This window comes from Hyperoodon ampullatus (genome assembly GCF_949752795.1).
Source record: "Hyperoodon ampullatus genome assembly, chromosome: 19".
Lineage (NCBI taxonomy): Eukaryota > Metazoa > Chordata > Mammalia > Artiodactyla > Ziphiidae > Hyperoodon > Hyperoodon ampullatus.
The window spans coordinates 3,837,689-3,860,127 of NC_136932.1; the positions used below are offsets into that span (position 1 = coordinate 3,837,689).

General features: G+C 44.5%; 1 protein-coding gene across 1 annotated transcript in view; it reads left to right on the top strand.

Moving 5' to 3' along the window:
• Positions 1-12,251, top strand: part of SKAP1 (src kinase associated phosphoprotein 1) — a gene marked incomplete at both ends in the record, with an annotated part of 284,039 nt that extends 271,788 nt beyond the window's left edge. The window contains one exon of the mRNA XM_079725971.1: positions 12,150-12,251. Coding sequence (XP_079582097.1) covers positions 12,150-12,251 — 102 coding nt within the window. The remainder of the gene's footprint in view (positions 1-12,149) is intronic.
• Between the last annotated feature and the right edge of the window lie 10,188 nt (positions 12,252-22,439).

Sequence of the window (22,439 nt, forward strand, 5' to 3'; positions counted from 1 at the left end):
TTTTGTTTTTTTTTTTTTTTAATTTCAGGGCTCTGAGAGAAAGGAGGTGTTTGGTGACATCTAGTGTCCATTTAGGACCTCCTCAGGCACCATTACCCTCCGCTTGGCTGACTGGGGGATGGGCAGGGTAATTTGGGAGGTAATTCGGGGGTAGGAAGTGGGGAGAATACAGGCCTGGGGCACAGACTGCACAAACATAGTGATGAAACTGATCAATGCCTGCCAAAGAGCTATCATTCACCTCTGACCTAACCAAAGGGGACGGTGAGGGAGGGTACCATCAGAAAATACCTTTTCTTATTTATGATGATACAAAAAGAGAAGCAGAAGCTGTCCCCATAACCCCATTTCATGTTAACAAGCAGGTCAACACTGTGCTGTGATGACGAAGATGATGATGATGATGGTGTTTTCTCTCATTAATAACCCCTATGGGAGGCTATAGAGTTAGGAGGATGGGAATGGGATTTGGGGTCAGCTGGAAGGCAACGGTCATACACCGGTCAAATTCAGTCGAGGCCATTCCTTTCCCCCAGACAGGAACCAATCATCTAGAACAAACCCTGGCAGCCTCATTCCTCCAGGTAATTTTTATAAATGAGGGGACACCCATTCCAAGAGAGGACAAAAGGGAGAGGGTGTTTGTGAGTGTGAGTGTGTGTATGTGTATGTGTGCTTATGCATGTATGTGTCTGTGCATATGCGTGCATATAAACCTGCAAACAAGAGACCTGGCTACATATCAACCTTATTCTCTAAACCCTGGCCATTTATTATAAAACCCATGTAAAAAAAAAAAAAAAGTAAAATTGGCATTTTCCACTTTAATCTCCTCAGTCCTGAACTGTTGTCCTGAACAAGACCCTTCACTTTGTACACACACACACACACACACACACACACACACACACACCCCTTTCAGTCAGGTGGAAAGTCCCAGATCAGATAATTAGCTGTGAGACCCAGACAGAAATGTTTACCTAGAACCATATAAGCCATGGCAGGGTTAGGTTAATGCTCACAATCACCCATTGCTTTACAAACTCCAGTGTAAAAAAATTCCAGCCATTTATTTCGCAGTGAATTTATAACAAATGCTGTTAAAGGCTTTGTCTTTTGACAGAGGTAATAATAAATTCACTGTTAAAGACGGTAGTTTAATTCCTTATACCTCCAATACTGCACAGAATAAACCATATTCATCACTGAGTAATTTTTTACCACATAAATCTTTAAAACTAACCGGTGAAGGCTGTTGAGACTGAAATATTGTAAATTTATAAGATATGCCCATGTAGTATTGGATTCAGAGGTTTCCATTTGAATATATTATGGGGAAAATTTGTGTCTTTAACTGTGACATTCCCTCCATTTCCCACTGCCAGTATTATAACAAGCAGCTCCTCCAGAGTCAACTGCACGTTTATTAGACAGAGATTTAGTAATAAACTCCTCACTAATCTGCGAAAGAGGCTGGATGACATTTCGGTGAGATGCTCTATTTAAAAGGGGGTCACAAAAGCTTTGTTTCTGTGTAATTATTTTCTCAAAAGGAACTCAGCCTCCCCAAACCTCTGTCTGCTAGTTTTTCTTGGTAGTGTATGGATCCATCTCTCCAATCAAACTAGCAAAATACTGAAGCAAATTATAACCTCATTGCAGATATACAGAGCAGTAACTTCTATGCATATAGGATTAGTTACAGGGGGCTTGGGATAATTGGTTAGAACACAGAAAAGCTGGAATTAGCAGACTTGTGGTATTTAAGACTAATAAAAAGATTATATTGATTCTCACACTAGAAATAATAGACACAATGATTTCAGAAAACTTACTATTTAAAAACTTCCATCTTGACATATGACGCATTCAAGATACAATTAAATCCTCAGATTTGAACAAAAATCCTTTTACTTTAACATATAAATTTTGAGTGAAAGTCTGTGCCTGTAAGACGAGAATATTCTTTCTCATAATTTGCTAGTGAAGTGACATTGAAACTGACCAATTGATTATATCAAATTGTAATACCCTCTCAAGTTTCATTAAGGAAATATTAATATTCCTAGAATGAAAAATATTTTTTCTTTTAGATTCAGAAAGTGCATCATCTTTTCAGCAAAGAGCTTTGGTGGTTTCCCTGTTCCCACTAATATTCTGTATTTGGCAAGAGTTCCAGATACTAAAAACTTCCAAGGAGGATTATGAACTTTAAGGGTTTTTTTAAAAAAAAAAAAATAATAAAATAAAATAAAATGTGTTTCTAAATATTCAGCAAAGGAGAAAAATCACCTGGCAGTGCAAGACTGCAGCCCATCAAAATAATTGTTAAAAGACAGAACTCGGCTAGAAAGATAAGCGAAATACCAGCAATAAATATTCAGCATTTCACATTATAGTCAAGAGGATGTGTTTTTCTTTGTGATGTGCCTCATAAGCTAAGAGTGTTGGGAGCCAGACTCTGAGCTCTGTCTTCTTTTTGTGCAGGAGGATTAAGGAGAAAAAAAACAGCGACAACAATCCTGCTCCATCTGTAAATGAACAAACATCTTGATTTTATAGCTATTTGCTTTGTAAAACTGAGGAATGAAACAAAAATTACTGGATGCCTAAGTAACACTTTAATTCCAAATTCATTTACGCTGTAGCTATGTAGTTGTCACAAACCATAATGCAGTATTTAATTAAAATAACAGAAGTGTATCTAGATATGTCCTGGGGTAGCTATCACCAGATTATAGTCTATGCTATCCGTATTTTATTTATGAAACGGCAGAGTCTAAGGTGCAACTAGGCTGATACAAAAGCCTAAACATTTTAACCTGCATTTTTATAAAGGCTTTTTCTTTCCTGCTACGTCTTTAAATTTTTCCTCCTTCTATCTTTCGGGGGATTGTTTTGATGTCGATAAAGATCTCTCTTTCTAACTCTTGCTTTTCAACTGTTGACCTCCTGTGTCTTCTGGCTGTGAAATCCCCCATCTGTTGTCATGGAAAGGCTTGTGAGGTTTCACAGGAGCCACAGCAAGCAGGGGACATCTTAGCGGAACTTGGACGTGGAGGGTAGGAAAAAAGCAAATCCTTTTCAGGCTCAGTGTGCTTGTTCCCATACAATCTTCCTTGCACCTTTTTTTTTCCACCTATAAATACCCGTTATAGTTTACACACTTGCTTGCTCTACTTTGTGGATGTTCACATGCAGACATACTGCTCCTTTTCATAAACACATAGCATCTATCTTATACGCACCCACCATCTATCTCCTCGTTCACATTGGCTGTCCCATCAACCTCCTTGTCTGCAGAATTATGTTCAGCAAGGTCCCGATTTATAGGAAATAAATAATGAAAATGGAACAGACTGGGAAAGATAATCGAAACATTCAAATTGTTATTTTTTCACTGTACTTTCTACAAACAGAGGATCTATAAACACCTAGCAAAGGTGTTCGCTGATTCCTAAAAAGCAATTAGTGCCTATTGGAACATTCTGACCCAGTGGGTCTCTACCTTGTATTTTTCCTGTTCTGTCTTACTTTTTGATGCCCCAAGATCTCACCTTTTTAAACGGCAAATGATGCTGTGTTATTATTTTCATTATTTCTGCTTCTTATTTATCCTGTTTATAATGACAAGTTTTTGTCATCATTTATCCTCTATAAGATAATCCTAAGAATTACAAAACAAAAACAGTAATTGCAACCACCTTTTTAAAGAAAATAGCCCTTGCAATTACTATATAAAGATATTTGATAATGGTAGCATCAGATCACAGTCCGATCCTACAGCAAGGGTCTTTTGGAGAAGGGTCTCTTACACACACTTGTAATTATTTTCGTCCCTTTCACAGGTCACATAGAAAGTTAATTTCAGTAGCTGCTAATTTCCATCCAACAAGAGTGCAGTACTTTAAACCACCCAATATAATTGGATTCAAAACAAATTTAGGAAATGGAGTGTGTTAGAAAGCAAATAAAAATATCCTTTTGGTAAGAAGGAGGGTGAAAGTAGTAAAAATGGCCTTTTTTTCTCCCTTCTTTTCCCTTCACAACTTTGCCATTAAAGTTGCACCTACAGCTAGAAGTTTGTCCGTGAAAAATGGTCATTTTGTTTCTCTGCTCAAAGAATGTTATTAAAATGCTAATTTAAAAGAAAAAGGAGTTAAATATCTAGCGATGGTGCATTCTAATTGCAACCATAATGAGCTCTCTAAATGTGCGTGCCCCTGACACACACAGAGCATAAACAGCAGTAAACAGATCATTAGTACCCGCGTTCATTTATTCTGGCGACCTTACCATGACCCCACCGAGGGTAGGGTGAAAAGCAGGTGGATCTGGCTGTGACACCCCCTAGAGGGATCCAGGAAATGAAGCTATAAGCGGTTGTCATGGAAACGCCTATGTGTGCAGATGATGTAACACACCGACAGGCTGTAGGCTTCGCAACTGGGACGTTGCCTTTCCCTCGCCGGAACAATCTCACAGATTAAATTATTCATTTCTTTAATTCACATAGCAAAAGGAATCCTAATTTTCTTGGTTATGTGCAACTCTCTTCCATTTGTCTAAGGTCTGTCATCCCCTCTTTCTCTGAAACCTACCCCAGCTTCCTACATTCTAGCCCCAAATCACTGAATCTGACAAAATCAAGTGGAGGAAAGGCAGTGGAAATCTGATGCTCAACATCTGGACTTATAGAGAGAAAATGTAAGATTTTAAGCTAAAAATTAATAATATAGACAGTGTTCCTTTCTGATGAGGGCATGGTGACCAGGGACTAAATGTATACCTGTCCTGAACAAGATGGCTTTGTTTGGAGCAGGACAGGGTCCAAGTGATACCTGAGGCAGAGAGTGTAAAGCAGACAGGCACCAGCCCCAAACGAACACATCACCATGGCAAGGTGCAGGGATAAGAGAAAAACATAAGAGAAAAGGAGCGTCTGCTCACCCCCTCCCATGTCCAATTGAGGGAATCGAGATTAATAAAAATAATTCTTTAGAGAATGATTCCACTCTATCCTACCCTGTTTTGCAACGAACAACCTCAATAACCTTACAGCAACAGTAGAATAACTTTTCTGCTTTTTTTAAAGGAAGCAAAAAAGACGATCTCTGGAAATTATTTTAAAATAAAAAATACCCTGGCCTGCGCCTCCCCCCCACCCCACCCCCACTGCACTTTAGATGAACCTGTGATATTGTAGCAATGGCCCTTGAAGTGCAGTGGGGAGGTGATTTAGGAGAATATTAAAGGCAATGTGGAGATTCAAGGCGCCTCTCTCAGGGAGATCTGGAGAAATACGCAGCGCAGATGGGCCGAGCAGATTAAACATTTCCGTCACATTGTTTTCAAATTGTGTTGTGGTGCCTGAGGCTGGTACTGCGGTCAGAGCAAAATAGAGTAGTGCAGAGCTGTGAGCGGCACAGTTTGTGGAATACATGTTAATACGCCAGTCTCACATGGTATCACAATCCTATCAGCTCCGAAATGGTGCTGTCTCTATTGTTCCTGAATTCTGCACTTAGCACCTTGCTTTCTCCTGTCTGCAAAGTGTTTACCTTCCCTTTATCCTTCCTCTCTTTTTTAGTCAAAGTTCAAGTTGTGTGTTTCTCATTTCTCTTTTCCATACAGCCCTGTTCCACCTTCCCTCTTACCTTCACAGCTTATGATTTTTCTGTCATGCACCCTCTGTATTTTGCCCACACTTCCATCACCAACAATGTCCAGTTTGTGCGTGGGTCCTGCACCCCTCCCTAGCCTTGACTTGGTCATTATCCACTCACACCCAGTTCAGGACATCAGTTCAGACTTGAGGCTGAATAGTCCCTTGCACTCAGGGCTCTCAGACCCTCCATCTAGCTGACACATTCCTCTTCTCACACTCAGCTCTTTGCTGGGGGTGAGCTTTGTGGAGTTGTTGCCATGTGCACCCCCCCCCCCCCAGCTGCTGTCGCTGGCCACCAGCCTTTCCATGTCCCCTTTCTTAGACTCAAAGCCCCCCATCCCTGGCCCCAGCTCCAGTCTCACCAATGTCCAGGTTAGCAGGTTCCCTGAAACGTGGCAATAAATAAAACTAGTTCAATTGAGGCAAATTTAATGATACATTTTTATTATGATTTATAGACCAAAACTCTGAATAATGGAAAAAAGAGAAAATGATTGCCAAGAACTTAAAACACGGTGTGAAACAGCCTGGAGAGGCCACCAAGCTACCCAAGGTTTCAGCCAAGCATTGGGCTCTGATCCTTTCACAGGTTCCAAGAGAACTAATCCACTGTCGACCCAACTGACCACTTGCTTTCTCCTTTGGTAAAATCTCTTCCTAAAACCATTTGTCCTGAAAAACGGGCACCTGTTTGTCTGTGGTGAACAATTGTTTTTCTCAGCAATTGGAAGGGTGCTGAGTTAGAGCCCTCAACTTATTTAATAACTTTTGATAGCCTCAGAAAGCATTAAATTTCCAAATTTGGATTTCAGTAGAGAAATTGTAGGCCAACCCAGAGTAAAAATATGATATTTTTGGCTGAGCTTGGAATATTACAATCTACTCTGCTTAGGAATTCAAATTTCCCATCTTTACTAATGATAATGTACGATGTACAGGCACTAATAAGAGAAATAAGCAATCATAAACCAATAATTCTGTGATTGATTGGCCTTTCCCATACATATATGAAGCATTTATTGATCTTTCATGTTAGGGGCTGATTGATTGTTCCCTTGAAGAGGTAGTCGCTTGTTTACAAGCACTGAAATAGTGAACTTTGATGGTTAAAAGAATAAAAGTATGAGACATTCTCCGTGAATCTTGTTCCACAGAGGCTTATCGAAGCCCAGTTCAATGTGAAAAGAGAACATTTCCATTAGGAACATTCTCAGGGGAACCAGCAGTGTCAAGCAGCTTGCTCCAAAAGCCATCATGTGGATTTGAATGGAAGCTATAAGAAGACACCACAACTTTTAAGTCACAGTTAAAGAGATGGCCTTAGAAGGGATAAGCAAGCTTGGTCAGCCTTTGAAGAAGGAATAGACTTGGCAGCTGGAAGGCTGAAGCCTTGGAAACCCAGAATGGCAGGATTCTTGATTTCCTTCCACTGTTTTTTTAAAAGTGGGGGTAGGGGTGAGATGGCCACACTGGGCCAAAGAGCAGATATGGGCCATAAAGATCATTGTACTTTCCCCCTAAAGTGCTGGTTGGTCAACTGTAGAGGGTTCATAGACCCTTTGAGAATCTGATGAGAGGTCTGGGCCTCACCCCAGGAACAAAACACATGCACACATGCACACAAATTTTACACCAGTTTTAAGGAGTTCAAAGATCCCTTCACATGCATCCACAGAGAGGCCATGGGTCAGAGACTCCAGTTTAAGAATCTGTGCCCTAGAGGATGGTGATTTCCTTTTGTTGGAAAAGCCTAGGATTCACTGAGCCTAGAAATTGAATTCTCAGCCCAAGACTGGATGGTCATTCCAGGTCATGTCTGTGCTACTCCAGGGGAGCCATGGAAGAGCTTAAACAAATAGGAACCAGCAGGGAGGAGAGAAATTAATATGTAGCAATCATGGAGTAAGGGTATTTAATCTCTTTTAAGGCTTATGATAGGCGCCTGCTGGTTTTCCCCCTGATACCCCTGACACCTACTGACAGGGTATTTGCAGCCACACAGGGACTCAAGGCCCTGTGACAGGAGGAGCACTGAGAAGGGCCATGATAGTCTTGAAGCCATAAACAGCAATAGGAAACCACTGGAGGCAGAGTCAAGCTGTGCGGCGAGCCCATGGTTGGTGGCCATACTGTTTTTGTTTATAGAATTTGCTGTTCTTTTTATGGCAGGTTTGGTAGGGGTTTTTTTTTTCCTTGTTGATGGAGATGAGCAGCACAGATCCTTTTATGGCAGTGTGCAAGCCCCCATTAACACTTCTGATTGTTGCTGATGGTGAGCGCCGTGCCTATTTCAGATGCCCTCAGTGCTCTACTCATCCAGGCCAGTAGCTTCTCCAACCAGATAACGGAGTCCAAATAGCCAACCTTCATTTTTAAGACTCCTTCATCTGAGGGGTTCAAGGAGGGGGGGCAGGGTTGATGTTGAGGAAAACAGATGTTTGATCAAGCCTAGAAATATTTATGACGAGAACAAGCCACACATTATACTATTTTTGAGTGTAAGTCTTCTTAAAAGATTTTGTGGCAAGAAGCAAGCACTGATGTAAAGGGTTTGGGGTGTTTTTAAATAGCTTCTTATATTCTTATCCAAATCATCTTCACTTAACCGTTTTGTATAATCAACATCTCAGCTCTACCACACACAGTGTATAGAATAGAGAGTTACGGAGTGGGGAGCCTGTATAATTCTGATTCCCTAACATTGTCACTTGTAGGTGTGCATCCCCACCTTGAAGGTAGAAACACTTCCGCATTGAGGATTTCAGGTCTCCTGGGACTGTCTCAGGCATTTTTCCAGTCAGTCCTTCCAAACATCTGGGCAAAAAGAAGTCAAACTTTATTGAAAATGTTAATACCAGGAATTCAGTTCTCTCTGCCATCCCAAAACTAAAATCCAAGAATCAGCAACTTAATAAAAATGCAGTAAATTAGCACCTCTAGACAAGAGCAGAGTTCATTCAGAGCTGGGGTCTGCCTGGCTGAGCCAGTACTCTCTCCATTTTAATAGTTTAATAAAAATTAGCATAATTAACGAACATCTGTATGATCCAGAGTGGTGCAATTTGGCACTTGGAAACGAGGGCTTAAACATGATTGCTGTGAGTTTAATGTTGTTTTAATTCTTTTTGGCACTGTGCAGTGACATAAACGTTTGGTGGTGATAGTTCTCGGCCGGATCTCATTTGCATTTTTCTCCCTTTGATTATGAGCAATTGTGGACTCCCCAGCAATTCATCAAAGTAGAAATTATTTTAACATACCTCGTGGTGTTCAGACTGGGCTAGAGCAATGCATGGTGGGGTGGTGATAGGAGAAGAAAAGGCTAGAAATTTTCCATTCATGCTTTAAACATCTCAGCCCTGTAGCCTTTTTCGGGTATCCAGCCAAGGGATGAAATCTGGAAGACAGTCAGATCCCAAGACCTGTAGGTGCTTTGATGAAGCTCCTAGGCTACCACAGCAGGATGCATATGGTCTCTGCGACTATGCCATCCTCACACTTCTGCTTGCTCTTTTGTTTTGAAGGGCAGAGAGTTGATTGCACGCACCCCAGTTCCCACCGCTGTGGTGAGAATGCCACATCTGCGGTCGGCAGGGTCAGTGTGCCCCTCGAGCAAGAGCACACTGACTGGGAGCCGGCCTTTGCAGGTGTCCTGCTGTGCCTCATCTGCTTCCCGTTGGCACCCTCTTCAAGTTGGCAGAGAGCACCTTCCCGAGGCTCTGTCCCTACTCCTGGCCTTACGGCTGAAGGGGGATGCTGCCAAGTGGGCGTCAGAGTCGGAAGTCTTTAACGGTCCCTAGGGAGAGAATGCCCTAGCTGAGCCCCTCAGGTGACGAAGGTGACAGCATGTGGCAGTAGAAGACCACACCTCACACATGTGTAAGCAAGCTTTTATCAAAAGACGGTCAGACACCATGGTGCCCACCCTCTGCCAGTGAGATAGCAGAAGAGCTGAAGCTAGAGCTTTTAAGATAGGGTATGCATTTCCCCCGCACAACAAGGCCCTGTCGACATGGCCATTGCAGCGACGTACTAATGCAAGGCAACCCTACAAGAAAACTTAAGGCAGAAACTGCCCTAACTTCAGTGTTGGGAAATGGACAGTAACATAACTCGTACCAAGAGGAGCTTTAAAATGTCCTGCCGTGGGAATTCCCTAGTGGTCCAGTGGTTAGGACTTGGCACTTCCACTGCCAGCCCTGGGTTCAATCCCAGGTCAGGGAACTAAGATCCTGCAAGCCTTGTGGTGCGGCCAAAAAATAATAATAATAAAAGAATAAAATAAAATGTCCTGACAGGCATAGGCTGAGGAATTCTGGGTAACCTCCCATACAGCAGTGCAGACTGTCGGGGGAAGCTGGCCTCCCTCCTGTGGGAACCGTGGGGGAGGGGAGTGGACACACTCATTTATTTATGACAGATTTTTAAAAGGTAATTCCCTGTTCCTTTTAGGATAAGCTCAGTAGTCTCACTTCTTATGGCATCTGAGATGCTCTTCATGGTATTTAGGGAGCCATTTGGAGAAACTGTCTCCAAAGGCAATTGCTCTCTTCCTGCCACAACCCGTTCAATCACCAGGGAATATCTTGGAGTTGGTTGTAACTAAATCTGCTCAACTGAGAGTATAAATCCCCACTGTTCCCTTCATTTCTTCATAACCTCATTTAACAAAGTTTTTTGGGGCCCCATTCTGTGCCAGGCACCATGCTGACTGCTGGGAATACAAGAGCACACAAAACCCACAAGGTCCCAGCTCCCACAGAACTTTCCACCCAGTGATTGGCAGTGAGACAAAGGCCGTCAGATACAAGGCGGCGTGATGATGCATTTCCAGGGAAGCACAGGGCACAGCGCTGTGGACCACAGAGCTGGGGCCCTCACTTAGAGAGTGGCGAGGAGAGGCTTCTGGAGAGGCCAGAGAGACTCAGGAATTGAAATCTGAAGGCTGCTTAGGAGTCAGCCCGGTGGAAGGGAGGCGGGAAGTAGAGGCTTAACCGGCAGAGGAAAGGCTCCATGGTGAGAGACCCTGAGGCCCATGGGAGCAGCAAAGACAAGTTCTGTTTTACTAAGGGTCGACTCGATTTAGGGGATAAATGACAATGCTGGGCCGTGAGTGGAACTAGGTCATGCAGGGCTTTTTCCACCTTTTTAAGAAGTTGACAGTAGGCAGTAGGAACTCACTAAGGTTTCAAGCAGAGCCGTGATATTATCAACGTGCCTTTTAGAAAGATTCTGGCTGCAGAATGAAAAGTAGACTGGAGGAGAACAAGAATGGAGACACAGAAACCAATTTGGAGGTTGTTTCCGTAGTCCTCAGGAGAGGTGACGGTGACATGACTCTAGGCTATTGCCAATGGGAATGGAGAGAATTGGATGGATTCCAGGAATTTTTTTTTTTTTTTTTTTTTTTTTTTTTTTTTTTGCGGCACGCGGGCCTCTCACTGTTGTGGCCTCTCCTGTTGCGGAGCACAGGCTCCGGACGCGCAGGCTCAGCGGCCATGGCTCACGGGCCCAGCCGCTCCGCGGCATGTGGGATCTTCCCGGACCGGGGCACGAACCTGTGTTCCCTGCATCGGCAGGTGGACTCTCAACCACTGCGCCACCAGGGAAGCCCTCTGCTGTGCTTTTGAGAAGCTCTTCTGTATTCAAAGAGCTCCGTTCTCAACGCTGTGAGCTCCACTCTCAAACCCTTCTTTTAAACCCTCTCATTCCCTTTCTTGTTTGCCCCTCCCTGTGGCTCTTATGTCCTGCCTGTCATTATTGATGGACCTGTAAACCTCTGACCTCTTCCAGGGGAGGAATCTAATGTTTAGAGTACCTACTATGTATCAGGCACTTTGAATTGTTTTCATGTCTGCGGCATCACTTATATTCCCCACAACAGAGGGGTGATATTAGCCCTACTCTTACAGAAGAGGAAGTTAAAGCCAGGAGACCCTCCGGTCACATGGCTACTACATGACCAAGTGGGGACGAGATCCCAGTCTGTCTGACTCCGAAGCCCATTACTCTATGCTGTAAACTCCCAGGGAGCAAGCAGTGTTCTGATTCATCATCCATCTCATGGGAACTCAAACAACACTTTGCACATAGAAGGTGCTTGGTAAATATTATTGATTTGCACTATGACCTGACTCCCTGAATACTTCAGTGCTCTGGCATTTTAGGGTGTGCCCAACTTTCCCCAAAGGAGCCGTTCCACTCTGCTTGGTAAAAGACATGCTCTTTAGGTTCAGCAATGGCACCAAATGTGCTAAATTTACAATGTAGACAGAAAGATGGCAAAAGAAAAGCAGTTTTTCTTCCTTCTAGATAACTTTTAAATTTAGTAATCCCATCAGGGGTGTTAATGAGTTGTACTGACAGTGTCTACAAAGAAACCACCCAACAGAATCTCCCATGTGATCATTTAACAGATTAACAAAGATTAACAGAAGCATGACTAAATTCCAACTGAAACCATCCTCTTGTCATTTTTCAGGAATATAACATGTATGGCTGGTGGGTTGGAGAACTGAACAGCCTCATTGGGATTGTTCCAAAGGAGTATCTCACCACCGCCTTTGAAGTGGAAGAAAGATGAAGCCCAGGTATCAGAACTATTGACAATGAATTTGTTGGCCATGCCTTTGTTTCTTTGTGAAGGATGAGAGTTGCCAGTGAAGTAGCTTGTCTCCATGTCCAAAAGTGATGCTGGTAATTCACCATTGAAAGAAGATAAGGCTGTAATTGTTTTTCCTACATCGGGGGACTGTGTCAGTCAGGATTAGGTTCCACTACATGTGACAGAAAACTCAAAATAACTGATTTAATTAACACAGAAATCTATTTTTCTCTTCTGTAAAAATCTGGAGGTGAGTAATCCAAGGTATCTAGGTCCCAGGTATCTTCTCTTTTTGCCCCACTGTGTGTGGTCAACATTCCCCAGGTTACCTCATGGCCCAAGATGGATGCTCCAGTTCAAGCTATCATGTCTGTATCCTACCCAGCAGGAAAGATAAAATGACAGGAGAAGGGCACACCCTCTCCTTTTAAGGACATTTCACAGATGTTGCACACACCACTTCTGCTTACATCCCATTGGCCAGAACTTGGACATACAGAGACACCAAGCTGCAAAGAAAGCTTTCTACTAGGTAGAATCTGTGTCCAGCTTAAAAGTGGAGTGGGGCAGGGTCGGGCCGGGGGTGGAACTAATAAATTTAAAAGGGAGAATGAATATTGGAGAATTAGGAATTTGTGCCACAAGGACGGGTCTGAGTTTCTTTACGCACAGCTCTCAAATCCAGAGCACCATTTCCCCCAAATGCCCATGTGTTGCAATATGATTGGCAAAGATTAGGAATCCAGTATGAGAATTCCTATGGAACATAACCAACTTAACTTTTAGGTAACAAAGAATATGGATGGCATTTTATCAGCAAGAACCACATCATACTTTAAAACAGCGGAGTGAGTGCTTTGGGTGGGGTAACAATAGGATTCGAATTAGGATGGTGATGGGGGACACCAAGGCGAGCATGATATCACCAGCGCCATCTTCTGGCCTGAAATGGAAGCAGCCTTTATTGATGGGGTGAAGGATGTTATGTGTGACAGTGATACAAACTGGCCTTGAAATCTTTCAGACCAGGGCCCACTCTAGTGTGCAGCAGCAGTTGAGTTGTCCATTTCGGAAAATACATAAGGAGAGATCTTACTCTCTGATGCCCCTGTACAATCATGAAGCACCAGCTCGGGCCTCTCAAGGTTTGACTTTATGATTTTCCGAATGAGGACTCCATTTCCAGGCCATGAATGCAGAAGGCTCGGAATTTTTTTGTCAAATCTAAATAAACTCACCCTACTTCACTCTGTCATTTATTTCATGACAAACTTGTTTATCTCCTCATTCTCTTTGACCCAACAATTCCACATCTAGGAGTTTATCCTACAGCTACACTTGCACACGTGCAAAATGATATACACACAAGGTTTGCAATAGCAAACCATTGGAAATGACCTAAATGTTCAATAGAGACCTCGCCAAGTAACTGTAGTAATTCAGGGAATTGAATACTATGCCACATTATGAGATATGTTGGTAAGTTTAAAAAAAAAAAAAAGCAGTGAAGGGTAGGTCTACTTCGCTCCATTTGTGTAAAGAGGGAGTCTCCAATTGCTTATATATGTATGAGTTACCGCTGGAAGGAGAAAGAAGAGGATAACACTGGTTGCCTCCAACAACAGAGAAACTGCGTGACTGTGACACAGGGTAGGAGGGAGACACTTTTTACTCTGTGCCCTTTTATATCTTCTATATTTTGAATCATAAAAGCAAATTTGTATAGTTTTCCTCCTTTAGGACACATATGCTTCTCTCTACCCCGCCTTCATGAAGAAACTGATGATCAAGCGCTCCCACTCCCTGTCCCATCCAGCCCAACAACATCATGGGCTCTTCCCTGTACAGAAGAGACCCAAGTCTCTGACACCCACCATGTAGTAACTGTAAACCACCAATGAGACAAGTGAGAAGAGGCATCTTCAGCAGACCTGTTACTAAACCTGCCTCCTCATAGCTGAGCCCATCTCTAAACGTCTCCACATACCCACTTCTGCCTTCTCCACAGGCTTGTCACAGCAAAGGTGAGAGAGAGAGAAACCTTTGGAGGAAGAAGTTGCTGGTTGCTTTGGCTGGTTTGAAAAGCACGAATAAACCTCAGATTTGGTTCCTTGCCCTGTGTGATGGTGTTGTGTTTCTTTTTGTACTGGTACCAAAATGCTAGCTCTGGGCATTCTTATCACCTCCAGACAAAGTGGGAAGGGAGGATTTCCCTGGCGGTCCATCGGTTAAGACTCCACGCTCCCGGGCTTCCCTGGTGGCGCAGTGGTTGAGAGTCCGCCTGCCGATGCAGAGGACACGGGTTCGTGCCCCGGTCCGGGAAGATCCCACATGCCGCGGAGCGGCTGGGCCCGTGAGCCATGGCCGCTGAGCCTGCGCGTCCGGAGCCTGTGCTCCGCAACAGGAGAGGCCACTACAGTGAGAGGCCCGCGTACTGCAAAAAAAAAAAAAAAAAAGACTCCACGCTCACAGCCAAAAGCAAACAAAAACAAACAAACAAAAACCACAAAGTGGGAAGGGAGAGCCTGAAAGAAAACAAAAGCCCAAACAAAGAAGAGGGCTTGCAATTGTCTTTCAGGGCAGGACCATCTCTGGAACCCAGGCTTGCCCGGTTTCTGGTCGGCTTCTCAGACTTCCTTTCACTGCCTACTTGTTATTTTTTTCTTTTGTGTTCACTCTGTCTGAAATGAGACGGGGCTAGAAGCGAGTCCTTGGAGTCAGCACATGGGAGAGTTCCCTTTTGGGCCTCAGTTAGCAACCCCACTGTGTCCTGCAGGCTGAGGGAGTGCTGTGGGGAGGGCTTGTGTCTATACGACCCTGTTTCCTTTTCCTGTTGCCTGTGCCTAGCACTCGGGTTATCCGTGCCTTCAAGAGGCAGCAAAACATAATGGTTAAGAACATAAACTTTGGGACTTCCCTGGCGGTCGGTCCAGTGGTTGAAACTTTGCCTTCCAATGCAGAGAGTGCGGGTTCCATCCCTGGTCAAGGAGCTGAGATCCCACATGGCTCGCAGCCAAAAAACCAAAAAACATAAAACAGAAGCAATATTGTAACAAATTCAATACAGACTCTGAAAATGGTCCACACCAAAAAAAAAAAAAAAAACTTTAAAAAAGAAAAAAGAACATAAACTTTGAGGGAATTCGCTGGTGGTCCAGTGGTTAGGACTCAGGCTTTCACTGCTGGGGCGGGTTTAATCCCTGGTCGCCGGAACTAAGATTCCCTAAGCCGCGAGGCGCAGCCCAGAAAAAAAAAAAAAAACAACAAACTTTAGGACCAGACAACCTGGAAATAAGTCCCAGTTCCCTGTGTACTACATATGCTCTCTAAGAGCAAGTTACTTGACCTTTTATGCCACAATTTCCTCACGTTAGAAGGGGTATATACTGCATCTCACCAGGTCATTAGGAGATTAAAGGAGTTAACGTGTAACGTACCTGGAACACCACCTGGCACATAGTAAGTAACTGCTCTGTAAGGTTTAGTTACATTATTGCCTGACTTTCTACACAAGAAATTTTGAGAGATGGGCAACTGAACAGCTATAGAAATTTTATCTTCGAAGCTGCCTATTCTATTCAGAGCTGTCCTGGCTTGGCAGTAGCCTTCCTCACCTCTTAACAACCATATCATAGCCCTGCAGTAAGACACCATTTCATGTCACCAAAGAGGGAAACTGGGAGCAAACAGGGATGTTGTCAGTGGATTCCAAGTTTCTCCAAAGATCCTATGCCAGCTATTCATTTCCAGATTTTTCTGACCCAGGAGTAAAACAAAAGAAAGCTTTGTTATATGTGATGGATAAAGAAGTAACAAAAGGGGACAATTTAAGTCTGGAAGGGGGAAAAAAAGGAGATAAAAGGCACTACAGAACTGTCCATAACGTCCCCTCCACTTTACACAGGGTGCCAAAGGAGAAGCAACCACTAGGTGGCAGCAGATGAGCAGATGAACCAAAGGGAACCAATTGCCTTCCGTTTTAGGAACCTTTGCACCAATCGCAGCCTACAGGTAAAGACAATGGGCATTGTTAAAGTGGTTAATGGAAGGAGCAAACAGAAACCCCTCTGTGCTCAACTGCTCCCTCCCTAGAGAGCCCTCAGGGACCCAACTCTGGAAGGCTGGGTGGCTAACAGGAGAGAACACCACTGTGCCACCGCTCCATGACTAAGACACCAGAAAAGGGGAAACCAGAAGAGGAAGAGGGGGTATCTGGGGCCGGGTCAGAAAAGGAGTGAAAAAGGAGCAAGGTCAGGTACTTTCTCCACTCTGCACAGTTCAACACTCTCTCAGTGGCATGGCCATTGGCTTCCGGTATTTACAACAAAACCCCCTTAGTGGGCTTCCCTGGTGGCGCAGTGTTGAGAGTCCACCTGCCAATGCAGCGGACACGGGTTCATGCCCCGGTCCGGGAAGATCCCACGTGCCGTGGAGCGGCTGGGCCCCTGAGCCATGGCCGCTGAGCCTGCGCGTCCGGAGCCTGTGCTCCGCAACGGGAGAGGCCACAACAGTGAGAGGTCCGCATACCGCAAAAAAAAAAAAAAAAAAAAAAAAAAACCTTAGTGCAATAGTCCTTTCTATACCTCCAGACCTGAGGAAACCAACAACTTGCCAAACTGCAAAGGTCTTTTGGCACCTCAGTCTACTGCACCACACTCGCATTCTAGCGGTAAAACTTAGAGGAAAAAGTAGATTGGCCCTAAAAGATATAAACAAATGGACTAATTGGGAATCTGGTCCATAGCCATCTGGCTATTTCTGACCTTATGACATGCTGGAAAAGATAGTGCAAGTTCGAGACTATCTACAGACAAAGGGCATTCTCTGTTAGGGGAAAGTTCTAAAGGAGACCTCTGGGAAGTAGTGGATTCCTACAGTGTGCCTGAAGCTAAACCTCACCCAGCAGACCTGCTCAATTCCACAGCCACCATCTTAGCCAACAGCCTCAGAAAGCAACTGGCTAATTAGATTACTGCTTCTCTGTTTGACTCCACTAACCAAATCCCCACCTTACTGCCTGTGACTAACTGGATAACTGGGGTATTAGACCACTTAACTAACCACATTATATGTAGGATGGCTTCTTAAAAGCCACTAATTGCTCTAGCACATGAAACTGGAGAGGGTAAGAGGTGGGAGGCCCTTTTCCTCCCTTGATATTAGGTAAAGGAGAGAAAATAAGAAAGCTAAAATCCTATGTTTAAGAAGCAAATGCATATCTGCTCTTCACAGATATATAGTAAATTACACAGAACTTACTGACTTCCACTGGATAACCTGACCTGAGGTGGGTACAGTTTGGCCTGCCTCATCCAAGCTGATAATCTAAATGCTCTGAAAGCAATCTTACATTTCATTAAAAATACATTTTTCCAGTGTGTTTCCTCTGTCATCCACATAGCAAAATAGCATAGACATTGTTTTACAATTACCTCAGTATTAAATTTTCCCTCACAATGGTCTGTTGTATCTCTTAGAAATCTGTATTTAATTCAAAACCAACGACATCTTTTCCCTCTGGTGAATAAAAATGGGAAAGAGAAGAGAATTCCTATTAAGTCTCATTCCCTAAACCCAGACATTTTGATTCTATTTAAAGAGGGGCCAACTAAATGTCCTCTCTCCTGTTAGATACTTTATCTAAACATAATATGTAAGCGATAGCCTAGATTTCAAGTTATCCTTAACTTTTTTAGCACTTCACCTTGCTCAGTTTCACCACCTTATTTGTAATCAGTCTTTGCAAGTGGCAAAACTGAGGATCTGAAAGGTGGTGACTTGAACAAAAATCACACAAAATCTGCTGTTGAAGAGGAAATGAAATGAGGGACTCTTGAAAATCTCAGGCTGCCGCTCTGCTTATTTTTTTTTAAAGGAATTTTGCTTTTTTTAAATTTTATTTACTTATTAATTTTTGGTTGTGTTGGCTCTTCGTTTACTGTGCGAGGGCTTTCTCTAGTTGCGATAAGTGGGGGCCACTCCTCGTCCCGGTGCGCGGGCCTCTCACTATCGCGGCCTCTCTTGTTGCGGAGCACAGGCTCCAGACACGCAGGCTCAGTAATTATGGCTCACGGGGCTAGTTGCTCCGCGGCATGTGGGATCTTTCAAGACCAGGGCTCGAACCCGCGTCCCCTGCACTGGCAGGCGGACTCTCAACCACTGCGCCACCAGGGAAGCCCCGCTCTGCTTATTGAATCACTTGAGTTCTGTTGCAGTGAGACACCTCCAGTGACACATTTCCAAAATCCACATTTCACACCAGTCACTTACATCACAATAAAGCAGTGGTGTCATAAAGCATGTGTCTGTGTTGTGGGGGGCTGGGGAGGGGGGTGCAGTCCTGCCTTTATAAATCAGTCTGAGAGAGAGGGAGTTGAAGAGAAGCAAGAAAGGAAAAAAAGAATCCAACATATGTTGGTATGTTCCTCCTTCTTCTTTTTTTTTCTTTGTTCCTTCTCATCTTGAGAACAAAACTTGAATGTCAGGGACAGAGGTGCTTTAACCTTTGGCCAAAAGGAAGCTCTCCCTGCAGGTCTCTCCACCAGGAGCGACTCTGGAAGGATAAATCTTGAGTGGCACTGATTTGCTAATTCCCAGAGCACCAGCAAAATCTGTGGAGCTGACTTTAGAAAAAGCAGCTGTCTACATAGAGGATTATCCCTGCTACACAGCCCAGTGACTCAAACTAATTTTCTAGTTTGTGGATTACCACAGTCCCTTGCTTCCCCCTCCCTCCTGCCCAGCTATTTCATTTCCCATTAGAATTTACACAGATCGGGTAGGGAGCCTGAAACGTAAAACTAAAGAGATTTTTCTTCTTCAAGGGATCTGAATTATTCTCCCTATTTTCCTCTCAAAAACTGTCCAGAAAATATGTCTTTCTTCTGGTTTTCTTTTTCTTTTCAGTTAGTATGAATTGATGACCACCCTTATACAACTCTTGAGATTCAATTAATGATATATTTTAAGATGCAGCCTATTTTGCACCAATATCTTTTCTAAATATGATGTCCCCGCCCCCCAAAAAACTATAGTATTAGAGGAAACTAAAATACAATTAATAGGCAACTATGTAGTTTATTTTCCAAATGGAGACACTTTTGAGAATGAAGGGGCCATTATTAATAAGGATGCCATGACCGTAGGTGTAAACCAGGATGAGTGGTCACCCTAAAAATAAGGCAAAATGGGGCTTCCCTGGTGGCACAGTGGTTAAGAATCCACCTGCCAATGCAGAGGACACGGGTTCAAGCCCTGGTCCAGGAAGATCCCACATGCCACGGAGCAACTAAGCCCGTGCGCCACAACTACTGAGCCTGTGCTCTAGAGCCCGTGAGCCACAACTACTGAGCCAACGTGCCACATCTACTGAAGCCTGCGCACTCTAGAGCCTGTGCTCTGCAACAAGAGAAGCCACCGCAGTGAGAAGCCCGTGCACCGCAACAAAGAGTAGCCCCTGCTCGTGGCAACTAGAGAAAGCTTGCGCACAGCAACGAAGACCCAACACAGCCAAAACAAATAAATAAATCAACAAAAATAATAAATAAAATAAATAAAAATTTTAAAGCTAATAATTATAAAAAATAAAATAAAAAAATAAGGCAAAATGGGCTGCCTAGTCACCAGGAGAGTGGGCAGTAGATAGAGACAGCCTGGTTCTCCTGGCTGATGCTTGGCAACATCCCTTCTAATGAAGTCCTCTCCCCTGCAGGCCTGGCTCCTAGGAAAACCCTGCCAACCAGGCTTTCTTTTCCTGATGCCCAGGCTGTTCCAAGAGACCTGGTGTCTCTGGCATCAAGCTGTTCGTGCACTGGCTGGTCATCAGCAGCTGTGTGTGTTCAGTTCCCTCATGGGGCCCATCACCACCCGCCCCTGGCAGAGTGCCACTGAGGGAAGCATTTCTGTGGCACTGGGCGACAGTATGCCACTTCCCTGCCTCCTGCTATGGGAGTTAGCTCCAAGAGGCTTCTAGTGCTGGTCCTCAAAGAAGGCATCTGGGTCCACTGTAGACACTCTTAGCCTGATGGTGAGCAGTTGGGCACCTTTTATGCCCCACATGCGATCACTGAACAGAAAACAGGATGCAAAACCTCCCTTTTAACTACAGTCAGGCACTGGCATTGCTCTGCCCTGAATCACCAAGGTGGCACATGCACACCACCTACATTTACTGGATGCCTCCCACAGTGGGCACCCTGCTAAGCCTGTCATTAATATATTCCACCTCCAGGAAAGCACCTGCCATCTGGAGATTTGCGACCAAAGCAGTGCACTGGAGGTTTGGGGGGGAGGGGGGATTTAGAGCTTATTGCCTTATTCTGTTAGTACAGGGCTTCTCAACCTGGCACTATTGACATGTGGGGCCAGGTAGTTTTATGACCTTGGGGCACTGTAGGAGGTGCAGCAGCGTCTGGCCTCTACCCACTGGATGCCAGTACCACTCCCCTCAAACCCCCCACCCATTCTGACAACCAAAAATGTCTCTAGACATTGTAGAATGTGCCCTGGGAACAAAACCACCCCTGGTGAAGAACCATTGTCTCAGGGCATTTGGGTGTGCTTAGGGCCAAGTACAGAGAAACTGCCCTGCCTTCTAGAAGTCTGGGCTTTAGCTACTGGATTACAGGGACAGAGAGAGGCTTATGAAGTTGGGAAGACAGAGAGTATAAATGTCATGAATTCCTCAGGGTTTAAGAACCAGCAAGCCAGCCCCCACGCTCCACAGGAATCTGAGATTTGCTCGCCTGCATTGCTGCAGATTTGCACTACAAGAATGATGATGTTTTCAAATGAATAAACCAGTGCTTGCCGATTTAGAGAGCTGCATCACAGCGAGTCCCTGTGGTAACTATCCTTTTTCCTGTTTCTGTAGCAGACATCTAAAAGGGGAGCCCTGAAAGTCTTGGTCAGGACTGAGTTTAACACTGTGTACTGCTCGGGAGCAAGAAACCCAGGTTCATAGAAACAGTGTAGAAGCAGCTGCGGTGCAAGGGCCCGCACTGGTTCCCTGCGCTTTGTGCGGGACTGGTGCGGTGCCAGCTGCAGATCGGGGCATAAGTGGGGAGTCAGGACAGTCATCTCACGGCTGCGATTTTCCTGGTCCTTCGTGTTAGTTTAGGGGAAAGTTCTCTCAAACAAAATGACTCCCAGGAGCTCTGTCAAGAATCAAAAAAATAAAACACAACCAAAACCCACTGCCAAGAGAGGATGAGGGGTCTGCCTTTGTTGTCTTTGCCTGCACAGGCCAGACAGGAGGGCCTTCGCTGGCCCTGCTGCCAGCCAGAGCCTAACCATGCTGCCTCCCATGGGCTCTGAATCTGAGGCACCTGGAAGGGTTATTAGCAGGATTGGAACTCATCCCTCTGCTGGGACTAGATCATAATTACAGTAATTTTCTAACAGAGCTCGGCAGTAGGACTGTTTAATCAGCATCTGACTCCCTTGTGCCCCCAGCCCTCATCACTCAAGGAGAGGAGTGGGATGGCTCTTAAAGAGACAGTGCCGGCCTTTCAGCACTGCTAACAGATGTGCCCTAATTGGTAGAATATATCTAAGTCTCATAGCTTATAGCAGGCAGGTTGCATTGCCTCCAACGAACCACCACAGGCTCTCACTATCCTGGACCTTCTGCTAGAGGCTTTCGGGTCAGGCTGCTGGTGGGTCTGGCTTCCCACACCAACAAGGCCACCCGGGGAAGGGACACACACAGAGCCAGAGCACTTACAAAGGATCTAACTAGCTGGCCCCTTCGAAAGGATGGTTTGAAGGAAAAAGTGCTTGACTGAAAACAGGAAGGAGGGACTTGACAGCCACAGAGGATAAGAAATTTTGGCTGGTGGCTACCCATAATCCAAAGATTACAGAAGCACCTCGTGTCCCCGCCCTTCTGGGGAGAAACCCTTGAAGACTGTCAGGTAGTCCCTTCGTCCTCACCCTGCGGCTACACCATCTCGCCCTGCTTAGCATTCACGCCTCTCTCACTGCTGTGTCAGTACCCTTGTTTTCCTCTTTTGCTTGTGGAAGTGGACCAGGTCTCCCCTGAATGGAAGGGAATTAAGTTATTGACTCTGCTCACTGAGTCAGGAGCACTCTGTCTCCTAAAAATGTAGCACTTTTTATCCTTTTGAACATAAATCGTCCGTGTTTATTTATCTTGAGATTTGAGGT